At 38.3% G+C, this 18,763-nt stretch overlaps 1 protein-coding gene across 1 annotated transcript in view; it reads left to right on the plus strand.

Moving 5' to 3' along the window:
• LOC140244947 (RNA-binding protein FXR1-like) overlaps positions 1–18,763 on the plus strand; it is a 93,450-nt gene that overhangs the window by 70,744 nt on the left and 3,943 nt on the right. The window contains exons 12-16 of the mRNA XM_072324555.1: positions 2,582–2,778; positions 4,339–4,549; positions 6,542–6,745; positions 7,088–7,231; positions 9,247–9,399. Of these exons, the coding sequence (XP_072180656.1) occupies positions 2,582–2,778; positions 4,339–4,549; positions 6,542–6,745; positions 7,088–7,231; positions 9,247–9,399 (909 nt within the window). The remainder of the gene's footprint in view (positions 1–2,581; positions 2,779–4,338; positions 4,550–6,541; positions 6,746–7,087; positions 7,232–9,246; positions 9,400–18,763) is intronic.

Here is an 18,763-nt window from a genome sequence, read left to right on the forward strand (position 1 = left end):
CCAGGAAAGCTGAATGTGGAGGCAGACTGCATGTCTAGAATTTTCAGTGACCGCACAGAATGAATGCTAGACCATGCAGTTTTCCAAGAAATAACTTAACATTTTGGGACACCAGAAATAGACCTATTTGCCTCCAGACTTAACAAGCAGGTAGAGAGCTGTGTCACATGGCTGCCCGACCCACATGCCAAAGCTGTTGATGCCTTTACCCTCGATTGGGGAAAGTGGTACTTTTATGCATTTCCTCCTTTCTGCTTAGTTGCTAAGTGCATCCAAAAAATCAGATCTGATAATACAACTGGGATACTAGTAGTCCCAAAATGGCCAAGCCAGCCATGGTTTCCTCTCCTTAACAGGATGATGGATGAGGAGCCATTTGTTATTCATAGGAGTGAATCCTTACTAACATTACCAGTTTCTAAAACACTCCTCATCCACTTTACACTCAGATTGATCTTCTTGCTTGCAGGGTCTGTGCAAGCCCTTCAGAGATGCGGGATTGAATGCACGGATGATTGTTGTTATGGCCTCTTCTTGGAGAAAAGGTACTAAAAAGTGTATGCAGTGTAAATAAACAAATGGAAAGCATTTTGTGACAAGAAATTCATCACCTACTTGTACTCAGATGTTCAAGCCATCCTTGAATTCCTGAGTGACATTTTCTTCGATAAAGGAGCAGGTTACAGTGTCATAAACTTAGCACGGAGTGCTCTATCTTCCTTTGTGATCCTTTGAGATACTACGTTTACAGTTGGAAACCATCCCTTTATCCAGAGGTTTATGAAGGGAGTCTTTCAGCTACGCCCACCCAAGCCTAGATACATGGAAATGTGAGACGTTAACTTTTTAGATTTTCTTCGTTCTTGGTCCCCAGTACACATATTGGACCTGAAAAAAATTATGTGTGATTATTGCATTAATCTCGGCACAAAGGATTCAATCATTACACTATCTAAGCTTGGATGGTATGGTGTTAAGAGATAATGCAGTCACTTTTCACTTTCATGACCTCCTAAAACAGAGCAAGCCTGGAAATTACTCACACAGTGTTAAGCTCCAGGCATACCCACCAGACAGGAGACTTTGTGTGGTCAGGTATTTGCAGGAATACATCCATAGGACCTGCAGGATCATAGCTAGTGAGCGGTACCTTTTTGTTAGCTACAAGAAACCTTATCACAGGGTATCCTCTCAAACAATCGCTCGCTGGATTAAGGAGGTTTTGGAAGCTGCGGGTATTGATACAGGAATCTACTAGGCGCATTCTACTCGGGCAGCATCTACATCCGCAGCCAACAAGGGAAATTTCCCAGTATCTAAGATACTAGCTCAAGCAGGTTGGGCCAACGAAAGAACCTTTTGCAAGTACTACAACAAGCCCTGTCCTGCTGAGAAAATCTTTGCAGAAACAGTTATCAAAAAATAGACTGTGAAGCCCTAAAGATTTGGGCAGACACGTCTTTGAACTGCCTGAACTAGTGAACTCTTGGAGACACAATATTTGGGCAGACACGTCTTTGAACTGCCTGAACTATTGAACTCTTGGAGACACAATATTTCTGCAGCATTCAGCCCTAATGAGAGTTGTAACGGGACCTCTATCTAAGGTACGCTTCCTAAGGTACGCTTCCTACCCCCTTTTTTTTTTTTGGGGGGGGGGTTGCCTTGGGAATGTAACCACTGGCTTTGAAATCTCATGTATGACGTGATCTCTCACGAAATTACGATATAATATGGAAGATTAAATGAGAACTTACCGTTTGAACTTAAATAATAATTTCATGAGTAATTGGAGGATGAGATTACGTCCCACCTCACCCTCCCTCAATTTCAAATGGTAACTCAATATCTCTCGTTATCTTCGTACATCAGTGGTCACATTCTTGCTTCTAATATTGAGTGGCGTGTGCACTAGCCGGATCTCATGTAAGACGTAATCTCACTGTCCAATTACTCATAAAATTAATATTAAATGGTAGGTTCTCCTTTAATCTTCCATTTCTCATAATTGTGTACATTACTGTAAAAGTGGATATTTGCGCGCGACTAATTTTTCAGGCTAGGCTGGGTTAGAAGAGTTTCGCGTGTTTTTAATTCCGCGGAATCAAGACACCAAGTACAGGAACATATGGTAAGCAAAAATATTTGCATGCTTTTATTTTTGCGCTAGTTTCTGTTCGCGCGAAATGCACAAAATTTCAACATCGTGAAAATTTCCAATGATGATGATGATAATAATAGTGAATATATATGTCATGGCTCTTCAAAAACAAATGAAAAGTTAAAAATATATAAATGCTCCAACATAATAACAGGGAAGAGAATGACAATCGATAAGCAGACACATACCTGTTAAAGAACACAATTTTTCTGAACATTATGGATTGCAATGTGTGGTCCTTGGTTGCCAGTTAAAAGGCTTTTCTGTTTTGATCATGAATACCAGTTGTTTGAAGTCAGTTAGACAGGTGGACAAAAGTTTTGTGTGGAAACACAAGAAACTCCCTAATCACTAAGTTCTTGTTTTTATTGTAATCATATCATGTTCTGCACAGAGAGTTTATTGTATATGTCTCTACAGGTAAGGTGATAGGTAAGAATGGACGTGTCATCCAGGAGATTGTAGATAAGTCAGGAGTAGTGCGAGTCAAAATCAAAGGTGACAACGAAAGGGGTCAGATGGAGGATGATGAAGTGGTGCCCTTCCTCTTTGTGGGCACTAAAGACAGCATTGGAAATGCCAAGGTCCTCCTCAACTACCATTTAGCACATCTCAAGGTCAGTTGCTTTGTTTCGCTTTCAGTATTCTCAAGATAAGAGACTATAAGTACAACACCAAACATTTATCTGGTAAACGTATACTCTCTTTGGAAAGATGTGCAAGTACATATGTAAGTCATGTCGTTGGCTTATATGTACAAGATAAAGAAGTGTTATTGTTTTTATATGAAAAGCAGGAATGAGCAAGATTTCTTTCAAATATACACTTCAGTTTGGAGAATAGAATGAGAAAAACAAAGATGAATGTTCAAAAGATTAAAAGCTGTGACAAAAAGGAGAGTAAACTGAATGGTGATAGGGATGGGTACTTATATCCACTCTAGGCCTGTTGTCAACACTTCTTTATGCCTCTCAGGAACAGCTGAACTGATGCAAAAGTCAATAAATGCTTTTCTGAGTCAAACAGGTGCAGCATACATAACTTCAAACATGCATACAATTCTCTGTATAAATCACAAGTACCTTGACAGCACTTATCCTATGGTGCAGATTTATGTATTATGTAATCATAGTAAAAGGTTTCATACATCTAAATCTTTTTCAATCTCCATATTTCCTCACTTCTTTTGTCAAATAATGGAATGCCTGGAGAAAAAAAAAAAAACAAACAAACCCAGAGATATGAGAAGTTTGAAAATCATTTGTCAACTACAAATAGAACATTACAATCGAAGACATTTCTTATTTTAATAGTTGGGTTACATTCAAGCAATTGTCTTGATAATATGTGTGTCTCACATATCTTTACACATAAGCCAGATGTCAAAGAGGGACAAATCAGATGCATTGCAGAAAGGGAAGTTGGTTTTTGAGAAAAGAAAGTCCTGTAAAATAACATTTTGACACTAGGGAGTTGCTGCATGGCAAAACAAATTCCTGTGGACTTTGAGTACAGCATCCATTGCATTCTTCAAATTCCCAAAGTATGACAAGGTACAAGAAGTATACTCCTTTGTCTGCTCTGTGTGCTGGTTGGCCTCATACACACTATGTCAGTGGAAAGCTCATTGCATTGCCAGAAAGCTCATTATATTACCAGATAACCTCTCCTTTTACCTCCCTTTCTCATCCCATTACCAGTATCCTTAAAAGATGGTTGGGAGGTGTGAGCATCTTTGTGTAGAAAGTACTTTGTTGTAGTGACCACAAGGCAATGTGAATTGATACATTCCCTTTAAATTTTGTTGTATTGGTGGATTCTTGGTGTTTTGCTTTTGTTGTGTAGACAGGGCAATGTGCATTGATATATTCTGTTCGAGTTTATTTTATAAGTAAATGTATGATGTTCTATTTTGTTCTGTGTGGAAATGGAAATTGTTATGATTCTGTATTCTCCAACTTATTTACATAATAAGGGAAGGGAAAAGTACAAGTGTCTGTGTTTCTATATCCTATATGCTTATGATGTTGTGTCTCATACTCAGTTAACATTGACATTGATACATACAATATACACCCACAATTCTAGGATGTATGCACCAGTGAAATGATAACATTTTGTACATTGTAAGTGTACATTGTTAGATTAATCATTTGATTTTTTTTTTTTAATGATAGGACATGGAAGATCTCCGCATCCAGAGGTTACAAATAGATGAACAGCTGAGGTCCATGGGTCACCCCTCGGGGCCATACCCACCCCCTACAAGAGAAAGGAGGGGAGAGAGGGGCTATGGGTCTGACCAATCAGAGGAGTTTGGAGGCTTTCGAGGCCGGGGAAGGGGAATGCCTGGAAGGGGACGAGGTGGAAGAGGACGTTCATTAGCAGGTGGGTGTTGATGCCCATGTGACAATGTTTTGTTGGCTGAATCAATTATCTCTGTATTTTCTCTTGTTTCACTGTCAGTTCAGTTGTCTTTCATTTCACATGTGATATATTTTCTTTCATATTTACCTATTTGTCTATAAAATTTTATTGCTGTCAAAAACAAGCTAATTTTCAGTGATCTTTTTAGGTGCGTGCCAGACAAGCATTTTTCTCGTGGTAATTATTTGTGTGGCTAATAGCCACTTCAGTATTCATGTTCTAAACATCCTTGAAGTTATAGATCTGTCATCATTTAAAATGGGATGATCATGTGATATTGAATTACATTTAACAATCAAGAATATGTGTGAACCTAAATATCTTAAATACTTAATTATGGCCAGTTTAGAATGATTTTGATTTTGGATGGGAAGGGCAAAGTGGCCATATATCATATCAGGCGCAGCGATACGGTGCAATTAACTCGCCAAAAGCATATGACTGCGAAGCCTCATTTGCGTGAAGTAAACAGCTTATGTACACAAAACCGCCGGGGAAGTGTTGCAGGACAATCGCAATATCTCGCCTCAGAAGCCATCAAATGATAAAATCTATACTGCAAATTGAAGGAGAAACTATTCTCTAACTGGCAATGATAGTTATTTGGGGTTTTATTTAGGATAAACCTGTGAAAATAAAGTCAAAACTTAGCCTCCGAACAAGAAAATATGGTCTCTAAAAAAGTGCTAATTTTTCACATTTTCCTTTATTGCCCAAAAATGAAACTTCGGTATATGATTTGTGGTAGTATGTCCATACTGTATTCCAAATATCTTTTCTGTAATATTTGGTGCACGGTTATGTTGGGAAAAAAAAACCGAGACCACTGTCATTTGTGACCCACGTAAAATCCATAATGTAAGCATAATGCAGTCCGATAGATCGGTTTTTGTGCTGCATGAAGCAGTTGAAGCATATTGCAGGGTTCGTCTCTCACCCACTCGCCACCCTGTGGACCGAAACCGAGCTCTGTCTCCGTGTGCAGAACCCTGACACCGCTGATTGGCTAAGTGTGCACTGACCAGTAGAGAATGCATGCGCAGGATGATGATTTAATTGTGCAGGTCTAGTATTTTCTCTAAAATTTGATTGTCTTTTTGCTCTGGTTTTAACCTAACTACTAATTGCACAAACATGAAACTTCCCAGGTAGTGAGTCTGGGGTATACAGACTAGCAATATCTTAATCAAATGCATATTTATGCTGGCGCAGACTTGTGTTGGGAAATAATCGTAATGCTTTCCCACGGTCGACTCGAACAGAAAAATACAAATATCTCGAAAGATACATTAGCATTTTCTCCCAAAATTCATATGAAGGATGATATATCCATATAAGATACAAATGTGAAGTTTCAAGGGATTTGGTGGTAAAATAAGGGAGATACGAGGAGGTGAACTTTCAAGATTTTTGTCCTTCACTCCGCACAGTGCTTCGGTGACCGTTACGAATTCAAAAGCTTTGGCCTCTTATCGTGGAGTTAATTACACCGTATTGCCGGGCCTGATATATTGGAATATAAATATCCTTGGAAAACTTGTAAGATTGTAGTCTTGACCACAATGATAATTGTAATGACTGTCAATGACACCACATGGCGCTTCCCATACCTTACTAGTCAGGACAAGCACAGCACACTGTCCACAATTATTCATGGGACTGATACACGATGATTCTTCAATTCAGGTAGAATTAACATCACTCTCTCAGTTCTTTATTGATCACCAGTTACGCATGTTACCAAGTTATCAAATCATCACTTCAACTTGTTATACAAACCAGATTTGTGTAAATTTATGCGGATTATTTCTGCAGAATCTCTGTATCATTTGCGTGTTCTAGACTGTCGTGTTAAGTGTACAGTGTGTTATAGTGTACATGACATTCCTACATAATTCACTGTAAATTCAATGTAAATTCTAATCTTCCATCCCATCACACACAATTTTTCAGACTCTAATCGCAGCGGATCAGAGAGGGATGATACAAGATCAAACTCCTGGGCTGACCGTGCCACGGTGTCCGATGACCAGGGTTACAGACGACAAGACGAGCTCCCTTTTCGCAGGAATGGCTCACAGGGCAGTGGCAGAGGGTCATATAGGGGACGGGGGAGGCCCCCATACAGAGGAGGAGTGAGGTCACAGGTTTCAAGGGGTGTGTCTCCAGCCTTCACATAAATAACCATTATGGATAGTGGTTTGCAAATCATTTAAATGCCTAGAAGTTTTTCCTCAAATAATCTAACCACAACAAACTTCACAATGAGTGCCAGATTTATATGACAATGCTCTGTAGTTACATGTCTGCACTGGATGATGAAATACTGAAATATTCAGTGTCTGCTTTATAGTAGGGAGAGTTTTACTTGTAAGGATCATACCCACTGTGAGACATGAGGCTGAAACAGTCATTTTGCAAGATGTGCCAAGCAGTGAGAATTCTTTGGTTCATCACTGTACAGTGTAATTAACCTGTTCATGTGTATTGCCTCCACAGAGCCTGCAAGGGCAGCATCCCCTTTGTCTGAGACTGACGATGACTTAAGTCGTGACCGACGGAGAAGGCAGGATGACGAGGAAGACACAGTGCTGGAGGACACAACAACAGTGGATGAAGACATCACAAACAACAATGGAGAAGGTTTTAATTACTTCCTCTAATCTATGTTGTACAGTAACCCCCATTAACAACACACTTATAATATTTTCTGTATAAGTGGGTATTTTTTCACGCTCAGCCGGGTATAATTAATTCCCCATGATTTTTATTCCACATAATGAAAACATAAGATAGTGTTACATATCATTGATAAAAATATTAGTGTGCTTTTATTCTTTTGCTAGTTTCTGGTCACATGAAATATGTGAAAATTTCCCCTTTTATAGTACTTGATACAAGTACTTCTGCCATTAAGGTAAAATGCAACTCTTGATGAAAAATGTTTAATGTACTACTTTTCACAAATTCTTCAATTTATCTGTGCCATGCTTCCATTAAAGTTTAAAGGTTAGGCTCTGTCTAGCAAACATGTTTAAAAGTAAAACATTACTCTGAATCTGATTTTCTTGTATGCATGATGATTGGAATATGTTCTTGTGAATTGCATACAAGATGTTGAGAGTTATGTTTAAAAAGAAAATTAAAAGATAAAAAGGATCAAGTGTAAAGTTTGTGCACATGACATTCCATGTGGGTTAACATAGTATCTCAAGTTCCAGTTCTATTACCAAAAAAAAAAAAAAATGATAATAATAATAAAGTTTTTAAATTGTAGAAAATGTCTGATGACTGCTTGTAATGACAGTGATAAAACATAGTACCATATTTACCTATCTTCCTGACAAAGTGGGATGTGCTTACAGCAGAGCTGCCAAGTCTCCCTGATTACGCAGGAGGCTTCTTGAAAACTGATGTTTCTTTGTGTCCCAGCTGAAAAATATGAATATCTTTCTGATTTTGGCATTATTTTTGCCCATTGAGATGCATGTAGCACAAAAGTATTTCCCTGACTACTGTGTGGAATGTTCCTGATTTTAATGGGTGACTGTTGCCGCAAAATATGTTCACAAATACCAAGTGTTTCTGTGTGGGAAATCACCTCAAGATAGCACTCTTTGGTAGCAGAAATGTGAAAGGTTGTGATTGTAAGTCACCTTTCAACTCTTCCTGAACTCGTGACCACCGTGTGGTGCACACTTTTATTGCCATGATAAGCAAAGCTAAACTAACTGAAAACATATGAGTAGGCCTATGTAGACAGCAGAAATGCAGCCAGGCCCACTGACTTGGTCGGAATACATGTAGGCATGTGCTTTACTAAACTCGCATTTAAATGCATTTGACAGAAATGGATTAATAAATCAGATTTGAAGTTATTTGTGAGCAAATTTAATACATAGTGTGGCGTTGTTTACTGGATATTTCTACGAGCAAAATTGCGATTTAATTCAATATACTGTTTGATTGCATGAACATTGAAGCAGGATCAATCACTAATTACGCTTGGAATAGTAATAGTAGAGCTGTCTGTAGATTTTGGTCAAAGCAGTTGGCAAATTAGCAAAGACAAAAGCAGCGGATGTCTGCGAGGGGAAACCCTTGTAATGGAGCAATCATTGTCATGTGATAAATTGAAAGTCATAAGTCCAAGAAATGAAAATGTGATGCACCATCAATGTCCAAAATATTATGAATTTAAACTGAGATAATGGGATGTATTTGTAACTGAGTACCAACACATAATAAAGTAACTTTACACTTCACTCTACGTAAGTAACTGGCCAAATGTGGAGTGCAGTAAATATACTGGCAAATAAGTAACTTAACTCTGCAGACGAGTTTTTGATATTCAACTGTATTAATCTGCCTTTATTTTAGATGGTGTCAGGCAAGCTTTTCGTTTCAGAACTCACCTTGAGAGGGATGAGTTTTTGAATGTCTGAATAGGTGTAGAAATGAAGAGTTACACTTGCTTCGCACATTTACATGTACCAAGCATGACATGAGGCACTTTCCAGTTGCCTTTAGTACCATTTTTTATTTTTTTCAATGTGGCATATATCAGTGTACTCTGAAATTTTTCTTGCTTACTTTACAATGGACCACTAACCTTAATATTGTGAAATAAAGAGTTCTGTTCCGTGTTATGTTTTCAGGAGACCAGCAGAACAGAAGGAGGCCCAGGAAAGCCCGCAAGAAGCGTCAGCGAGGTGCAAGGGCAGGACTGCAGCCCAACGAGAGGGGAGACTACCAAGAGGATACTGATACCAGCAAGGCTAGCTCTCCGCAGCTCAACAGACGACCGTCGGGTGAGGACAAAGGTGTTGTATAGGTGCTATCTTTACTCTACACATAGTACATTCATGTAACTAGCATTGTGGGCAGTATCAAGTTTTATGTGTACTGAGGCTCTTGCTTAACCAGGAGGGGTTGGGAGACAAGCATGTCTCTCATTTAAGCAGGGCCCTTGCTTAAGTGTTGGCTGGGGTTGACCTGTGCAAATTACCAGTGATACTCCCCATGAAACCCATCATGTGGGCATTAAACAAAATCATGCAGTTGTTTTACCCATTGATATTCCCATGGCAGCAAGAATGCACTCAGAGACAACCAATAGAAATGACAAAACAATCTCATACATTGGGAAAAATCATCACTAGAGCAAACTTTATTCATATGTCTTTATTCATATGTCATGCACAATGCATTCAAGTCACAGTGCCTACAGCCCTGCCAATGCGGAAAATTAGATAGGCAGTGCTGCTAGTTACATCATGTTTTGTGTATACCATTGAAGTGAACAACTTGTACACTTAAACTCAATGAAGAACTCCATTAAATTTCTTTTCTTGTGTGTGATCAACCCCTTTTTCTTTCTCTGGCTGTGACACACACACACAGACACAAACACACACACACACATCTATTTAACACACACCGCACATACAGATGCACACAGAAGGAGAGTGTGGACTATAATGGAGAAAACCAAATCCATATTGGCACTTAAGGGGCAATATTTTTGTTGAGATGAGGATTCAGCTTGTAACTTTTTGCGAGATACTTAGAAACCACTTATAAAATGTTTAAAAGCATACAATTTTAAGAGGAATTCAAAGTTTATTTGACAAGTTGACAGTTTTCAAATGGCTGAGATATCCAAGAACCAGGTAAAACAAAGTGATCCTAATTAAAGGTGGGCCCCACCTTGTGTTAATATAGTGTTATTTTGAATATCTGAGCCATATTAAAACCAGTTTTCATCAAATAAACCTGAAATTCCTCTTAGAATTATATGCTCTTTCATATTTCGTAAGAGGTTTCTCATTACCTTACACAAAAAGTTGAAAACCTGAAGCCTCGTCTCAACTATACCATTCCTTTATCGATTGACGATGCTCAATATGACTGCCACACAATGCCAATGAATTCACTGTGATTATTTATATATATATTGTGGCGGCCCCCTTCGCCTTCTACTCTATCGTCAACGTCGTTGTTCTCCTCGTTCATCATTATTGGAGGATCGGAAGTGAAACCTATACCATCTTTGGCTAGTGTTGTATCATGTTCTGTCTTGTGTTGTCGTTTGTCAGGATTCATCGTGTGATCAGGCTGTGTGTAAGATTGTTAAGTCCTGAGCGGAAAGACTTTAACTAATCTTTGAAGCTAATTCTCGTATATGACAAGGGGGGCACTATCCACTAAATGAATAAGTTCGTTTCGATCAAGATATATGATCTTGATGCATAGAGGTACTTAGCTACTCAGTTCTTATAAATTGGACTGTGTTATCTGAGTGTATACTTCAATGAAAGTGATTTATACTAGTTCGAATTGAATTAGTATAAATTCAGTAACAAACTTGAGTATGGGACACAAAAATAATCATTCAAAGTTTGTGACTAAGATTTCAGTTTCAACACAAAAACAAAAATGTACACTTTATTCACAGAATGTACAACATGTGTAATGCGCCACTGTTACAAATCAAACTTATAGCATTTTATAAGCCCGGAAATTTATAATTGGTATGAAATTAGCCCAGAGGAATTATTGAGTAAACTTGATAGAATTTCTAAGAAGCCTAACTTAACCAAGTAAATTAACTAGGATACACTAAATGGCGAAATCTATATATGTGTCTATTGGGGGAAAGTTATGGCATCTAATATCTATGGACTGGACTTCAGAATTTTATCCGGCGTCTCGTGTAGCATTCCGGTGTCTATTATCTGTAGGTTCCTATAGTACCACGTCTTCTTGGATTTTTCCGGCGTCTAAGTCCGAGGAGTTATAACATCTTTTATTAGGGACCATTCATCTGGCAAAGTATGGGGGGGGGGGGGTTAACTCTTAGATATTTTCATAATTTCCCATCTTAGTCATCTTAGTCATCTAAGTGCGTACATTGGTATTCGTCTTCCAGGTCTCTAGAGAGTTCTTCTAGTTCCGGCGTCTCTCCCCCGCTCTGCCTATCCTCAAAAAAATTGTACGGTATTTATACACCCTATGCGGACGTTGGAGAGAGCACTCCTACGCGGACGCGGAGTCCGTACGTTCGACGCGTAGAAATGGCAATACAAACTAAAATGTGTTTCTTCGACTACCAAAACTTCCTTAATATCAAAAAGTGGAATTATCTATGATGCTACACATACATCAAAGGAAAGAGAAAAACATTCTCTCTCAGATTATTGTCCCCGCCGAACGAGTTCGAGCAGGGGACTATGAAACGGGCTCCGTACGTGTGTGTGTCTGTGCGTCCGTGCGTCTGTGCGTCCGTCCGTGCGTCTGTGCGTCCGTCCGTGCGTCCGTCCGTGTGTGCGTCTGTGTGTGATCAAAATGTTCAATTTGCTACTTCTCTGTCATTTATGAGCCAATTTTGATTCTGTTTGCTTTATATGATAGCACTACACGGGAGCTTTAAAACTTCTACACAGAATTTCAGTTGTGACCTTTGACCTTGACCTTTGACCTATATTGTACATTTTGCTACAAAATGCTACTCCTTCGCCATTTCTAACCCGATTTCGATTCCGTTTGCTTTATGTGATGGCATTAGGTGAGGGCTTCAAAACTTCTACACAGAATTTTGACCTTTGACTTCTTTGACCTTTGACCTTGATTTTTGACCTATATTGTACATTTTGCTACAAAATGCTACTCCTTCGCCATTTCTAACCCGATTTCGATTCCGTTTGCTTTATATGATGGCACTAGTTGAGGGCTTCAAAACTTCTACACAGAATTTTTACCTTTGACTTCTTTGACCTTTGACCTTGATTTTTGACCTATATTGTGCATTTTGCTACAAAATGCTACTCCTTCGCCATTTCTAACCCAATTTCGATTCCGTTTGCTTTATGTGATAGCACTAGGTGAGGGCTTCAAAACTTCTACACAGAATTTTGACCTTTGACCTTGATTTTTGACCTATATTGTACATTTTGCTACAAAATGCTACTCCTTCGCCATTTCTAACCCGATTTCGATTCCGTTTGCTTTATATGATGGCACTAGTTGAGGGCTTCAAAACTTCTACACAGAATTTTTACCTTTGACTTCTTTGACCTTTGACCTTGATTTTTGACCTATATTGTGCATTTTGCTACAAAATGCTACTCCTTCGCCATTTCTAACCCAATTTCGATTCCATTTGCTTTATGTGATGGCACTAGGTGAGGGCTTCAAAACTTCTACACAGAATTTTGACCTTTGACCTTGATTTTTTTACCTATATTGCACATTTTGTTACAAAATGCTACTTCCGGCAGGGACATATATTACGCACCGCGTAATTTCTACTTTTCCTTGTTACTATAATTATTCCGAAAAATCTTCAAATTTAAACTTTAAGGGCAAAAACGAGGAAATTTCCCCGTACCTCACTACCGTACAATGCGCGTCAATACATGCCTCCAATACATAGCTATACACGGGCTTACAACCGATCCGTCATAACATGTCTTAATTCATAGAATTGAAATAACTGTACGTTAATCCAATCAAAGACATCCGTGGAAATATCCTTTATGTCGGTAACCAGATACTTCCCTCAGTGTATAAGATAAAATTTAAACAATTGAGTTTTAATTTTCTAGGTTTTGGATACGGAGTCAATCTCTGCTTTCATGCATAAAACTCCGCACTACTGTCTACGCGCACTGTCCGCTATAGGACGCGCGTAAATGTGTAGTGCGTAAACGACTGCTACGTAAACTCTGTCATTTCAAGGTTACTTCCGAAGGAGAAACACCTACTTTTCTAGCGGCTCCGTTATTCTAAGGAAATATCAAACCGTTAAACACATGGATTTATCATGAAGGGAATTTCCTGATAATACCTCACAATGAAGTTTCCAACTCTATAACAATAATTATCAAAGTTATCAATGTGAAATCTAATGGAGCCTATAAAAGTCTATTCATCATCAATGACCACAACTGGATACATTGACTATAGTGTCAACACTGGTAAGTGATACCTAACGATAATCGCTAAGTTTCAGAGAATATTTCAAATAAGACACAATAATTATAAATCGATCAATGTCATCTATTGTTGTAATAATAGATGCCACTATACCTTGTCTGAAGTAGTGTTCCACAGGGACAAAGATAGCTGGATCGCCAAAGCAAATTGAGGTTTCTTTGACACTGACCTATACACTCTAGTAGATAAACGTAGTAAGGTTGGAGATAAGTATAAGTATGAGCAGTTAAGCAGACGATAAGAAAATGTAAGGAGGTAAAATTTACGTCATAATAGATTCCAAGAGAAGCTAGTCTCCCTCCCTAACCTACTGTACCATAGGGTGGTTACACAATATATATATATATATCGTCGCTGGGGCGATAAGACCTCGTCTCTACAAAATGTCAATTGTTCAGGAGAGCCAAAAAACATGGCGGCCAAAGCACTGTGGCGAATGGGATAGCCTTTCCTTTGACATGCCGTGGTGGCTTCATTTTTGGAGTAAGACAGTTGGTATTTGGACAGGACATCACTTAACCCATTATTTGACCATTAATCCAAAAAACTCATTTTCACCAAAATTCACCAGGCTCTGGTTGACTCTGTATGTGCAGTATGTACATATGTACAACTGTATGTGTAATTTAACGTCCATTGAGGTAGCTCTTATGCACACAGTTAAGCTTTGTGAAGCATAAAATAACATAACCTAATGGCTTTTACTGGATTGAGATAGTGAAACTGACTATTTTGAAACGTGCTTTGTAAGTACAACCTTACGTATATTGATATATAAACAACAATTGATAGGGAATCTTTGTAAAGTTGCATTGGTTTTTATCTAGCTTTTTGTGTGCAATGTATAAAAAAAAAATGTATTGCTTGAAAAGAATAGTGTCCCATTTATCTTGGGTCTTGGGCCTGATTATCCAGTGAAAATAGCGTGCTCTGGAAAAGTTTCTTGGAGGCGTACACCATTTAACTGATGTTCCCAATCATTAGGTGCCCTGTTATGCGGTGAATACTGTTTCATGGTCATGCTGTGGAGCTTGGTAGCTCTTACCTGTCATTCTCGATACATAGTGTGCTTGACGTAAGCGCTTGTAAACCTATAAACGACTGCAGCATCGCTTAGCTATATTTGCCTTGGGACATGACCTCTATTTTTTATTGGACATGTGATTTGATATCTCCTGTGAAGAGATAGATAATCTTTTTTTTTACAGTTTTGAATGACAGTTCACTGTTTTCATTTTAGGCCAAAGAAAGAAAAAATTGACTATATTGATGTCTGCAATATTGCCAAGGGTTCTTTACTTGCAACTACTGTAGCGTCTAGACATTTTGTCGCTAATCCCATGCAAAGAGACTTCCTTGAAGTTGTCACACTCCCTATTTACGTTTTGTTTGGAACTCGAGGAATGCGGATCTGGGGCATTCTTTTGTTCGAAGGTCTCCCTCTCTCTACTCCCGAGTCTGGCACTTTGTCTTTTGTGAAAATTATTGCCAAGTTAGTGTTCACTTTTGTTAATGTTCTTTGTTTCCATTGTTATGAACATGTTGCTTCAAGAGATAGCACATGGTCTTTTTTGTTCATAGGGAAGTAAAAAAAAAAAAAACAAACAAACCCAGAGTAATGTTCAAGAGGAGAAATTTAAAGATGGAAATGCTTCCTCAGCCAGTCATTAAGAGGCAAACACATTACTACAAAAAGCTCAACCCAAAAGAGCTAACAGACATATGTATCACTGATGTGACAATAAACATAACATACTTGAAAAAAAGATGACTGTTCTTCCGAATGTAATGGGAAAGGATAAAGTGACGTAAAAGAGAGAAACTGAACTACATGTAAGAGATATGAGAAAGGACTGTTGAATGAAGCTTAAAGTAAATGAAGCTGCAGCAAAGGCTAGCATATTAGACTAGATGACAATATTAAACACATGTACTTGGGAAACATGTTGCATGTTGGCTCTAATTTAAACTTATTTCAAAATCACTTTGATCAATTTGATTTGCAATGATAATGATGTACACATAACTGCTGAAGTTTTGTTTCAGTACGTGGTAGCACTAATATTGCATAAATTATTTTTCATGATCACAGAATCCTTCTCTTACAAGTTTAGGTGTCCAGGGACAGGCTCTTGAATGGTTTAAATCATACCTATCACATTATTCAGTCTGTTCTTTTGAATGGTGTCACATCGTCCTCAAAGCCATTAGGCTGTGGTGTACCTCAAGGCTCCGGGGGGCACGGCACCCTTTTTTCTATGTATTTGATCGGTCTACGGAAAATATTTCAACGTCATTCTGTTTGGTATCATTTATATGCAGATGACATAGAAGTTTCTGTATCTCTTCCACTGCATCAAATCCAAGCATCCCATGCACTGCGCAGTCTAGAAAATTGTTTCATTGATATTGATGCGTGGATGAGGTCTAACTCATTGCTTTTAAACCATAGCAAGTGTGAATTTATTCTTTTTGGTTCTAAATCTCTCTTGAACAAGTTGGATATCAATTCCATTTCCATTGAAGGCAACGATATCCCTCTGTCAAAGTCCTGTCGCAATCTGGGTGTTATGTTTGACTCTCACATGGTTATGTCTGATCAAATCAACATTTCTAAGTCAGTCCGTTATCAATTGCGCAAAATTGGTTTCATTCGAAAGTACTTGACTCGCACTGCAACAGAAAAACTTGTTCATTCACTCATTTCTTCACGCTTTGATTTTGGTAATGGTCTGCGTTTCAATTTACCAAACTCACAAATTGCCCAATTACAAAAACTACAAAATGCTGCTGCATGCATCGTTTCTTTGTCAAGCAAATGCAGTCATGTCACCCTTATCTTAACCCTAAAAAGACTGGGCTATTTTGGTAGCTCGAAAGACTGGGGGGGGGGGCCTAAAGGGCCCCCCCTTAAGATCTCGGCCGTGGATTGCGCGATCGCCGCGGAAATTTGCACAATGGTAGTGTGCGATGTAATCTACAAGATCGTATATTTAAATTTTCCAAAATAGTCTTCTTTTACTTTATTTTGATTAATTATGCTAATTTATGCGAGAAATCAGACTCTTTGATCTAAATCAGTAAATAAAGCTCCAAAAGTGCTCATTTTTGGTCTAATTATTCTTTGTGGCATTCTTCGCAAATGTGCTTGAAAAAAAATTCGGTATCAAAATAATTTCTTATTCATTTTATTGTTTTATGAGTTTCTTATGTATTTCTTTGTTTTTTCGACCTTTTGTTTTTGCTGTTTTTTTAAACAAAATTTGTGGCAGACACTTTTTGAAGCATAATACTACTAAAACAAATTAATTTTAGCCATTGAGAGTAAAAATAAGCATACTTATATGAACCATGTGAAAAAACTCAATTTGCATTGACTTTGTACACAAAATCACATTTTTGAGCCATTTTCGGTCTCGCGTGCATGTACAAAAAGTTATGTAACTTCAGAACCGTACCCCCGGGCGTCACAAATTTGGCGTCAAAATGTGCGGGAAACTCGTAAGAAAAAAGTCATAGAGCATCGCAGCAAGAGCATTGCGTGTTGCAGAGTAATCGCGCGAAATGTCGAGGGGGGGCCTTTTAGGCCCCCCCCAGTCTTTTTAGGGTTAAAGAGTCTTCATTGGTTGCCTGTAAGGGAGCGTATTAGGTTTAAGATACTTCTTCTGGTTTGAGGGAACAGCTCCTGATTACAATATATAATTGTTTCGTCAATACCAACCCACACAAACTCTTCGATCCTCAACTTCTGGTCTCTTATATATTCCGCTTTCTAGGAAATCTTTGTGGGACCAACTCTTTGGAATTCACTTCCACGTGAGCTGAAAGACTCAAGCTCCATAACATCTTTTAGGAGTAACCTAAAATCCTATTTGTTTGACAGTGCGTTTTGAAGACAGACTTTCATGTCTTCTTTTACGGTATATGTATTTTCAGTGCTTTGGTGTAAAGGGCCTTGAGCATTCAATCAGAATGGAAAATGGGGCTATAGAAATTGTATGTACGTATGTATGTATTATCATCATCATCATCATCATCATCATCATCATCATTATTATTATACCCACACCACACATAGTGTGAAGGGGGTATATACAGTGTAGGAATCACCGCGATGTTGGTCGGGCGGGCGGTCGGGCGGGCGGTCAGTCGGTCTGTTGCAAAATCTTGTGTCGCGAACTCCACCTACAGTTTTGAAGCAATTTAAATGAAACTTGGGGTAATATTGAGGTATAGATGTGCAAGACTTTTTTTTTTGTGGTTGTCGGACAATGCGTTGCCATGGTAACCATAATTTTACCAAAACCTTGTGGATTGAATAACTTCCATAGTATTTAAGCAATCAATTTCAAAATTGGTATCTATGATGATCTATAGGTGTAGCTATGCAAGACACTCTTTGTGTTTGTACTTGACAAAGCGTTGCCATGGTAACCGCATGTTTTCTTTGAAATCTTGTGGAGTGAACAACTTCCACAGTTTTGAAGCAATTGAAATCAAATTTGGTAGGCATTATGGCCTTGAGGCATAGATGTGGAACACATAATTTTTGTGTTTGTCAGAAAAAGCGTTGCCATGGTAACCATAATTTTACCAAAACCTTGTGGATTGAATAACTTCCACATCATTCAAGCAATTTAGGTCAAATTTAGTATATATGATGATCGGGAGGTGTAGTTATGCAAGACACCAATGTGTTAATATAAGAAAAATGTGTCGCCATGGTAACCACTCATTTTTGTATCAAATTGAACCATTTAATCTATGAAGGTGAAATGTGTGTATGATGCTCTTTAAGTGTAGTTTTGCAAAATGTCCTTTGTATTTGTATCGGAAAATGCGTTGCCATGGTAACCGCATGTTTTTTTAAAATCCTGTAGAGTGAACTTCTTCCAGAGTTTTCAAGCAATTGAAACCAAATTTGGTAGGCATTATGGCCCTGAGGTATAGATGTGGAACACATAATTTTTGTGTTTGTCACACAAACTGTTGCCATGGTAACCACAATTTTACCAAAACCTTGCAGATCGTATAACTTTTCCATCATTCAAGCAATTACAGTCAAATTTAGTATGTATCATGATCTAGAAGTGTAGTTTTGCAAGACACCAATGTGTTAGTTTAAGGAAAATGTGTTGCCATGGTGACCACTCATTTTTGTATCAAAATAAACCATTC

This window comes from Diadema setosum, chromosome 21 (genome assembly GCF_964275005.1).
Source record: "Diadema setosum chromosome 21, eeDiaSeto1, whole genome shotgun sequence".
NCBI lineage: Eukaryota > Metazoa > Echinodermata > Echinoidea > Diadematoida > Diadematidae > Diadema > Diadema setosum.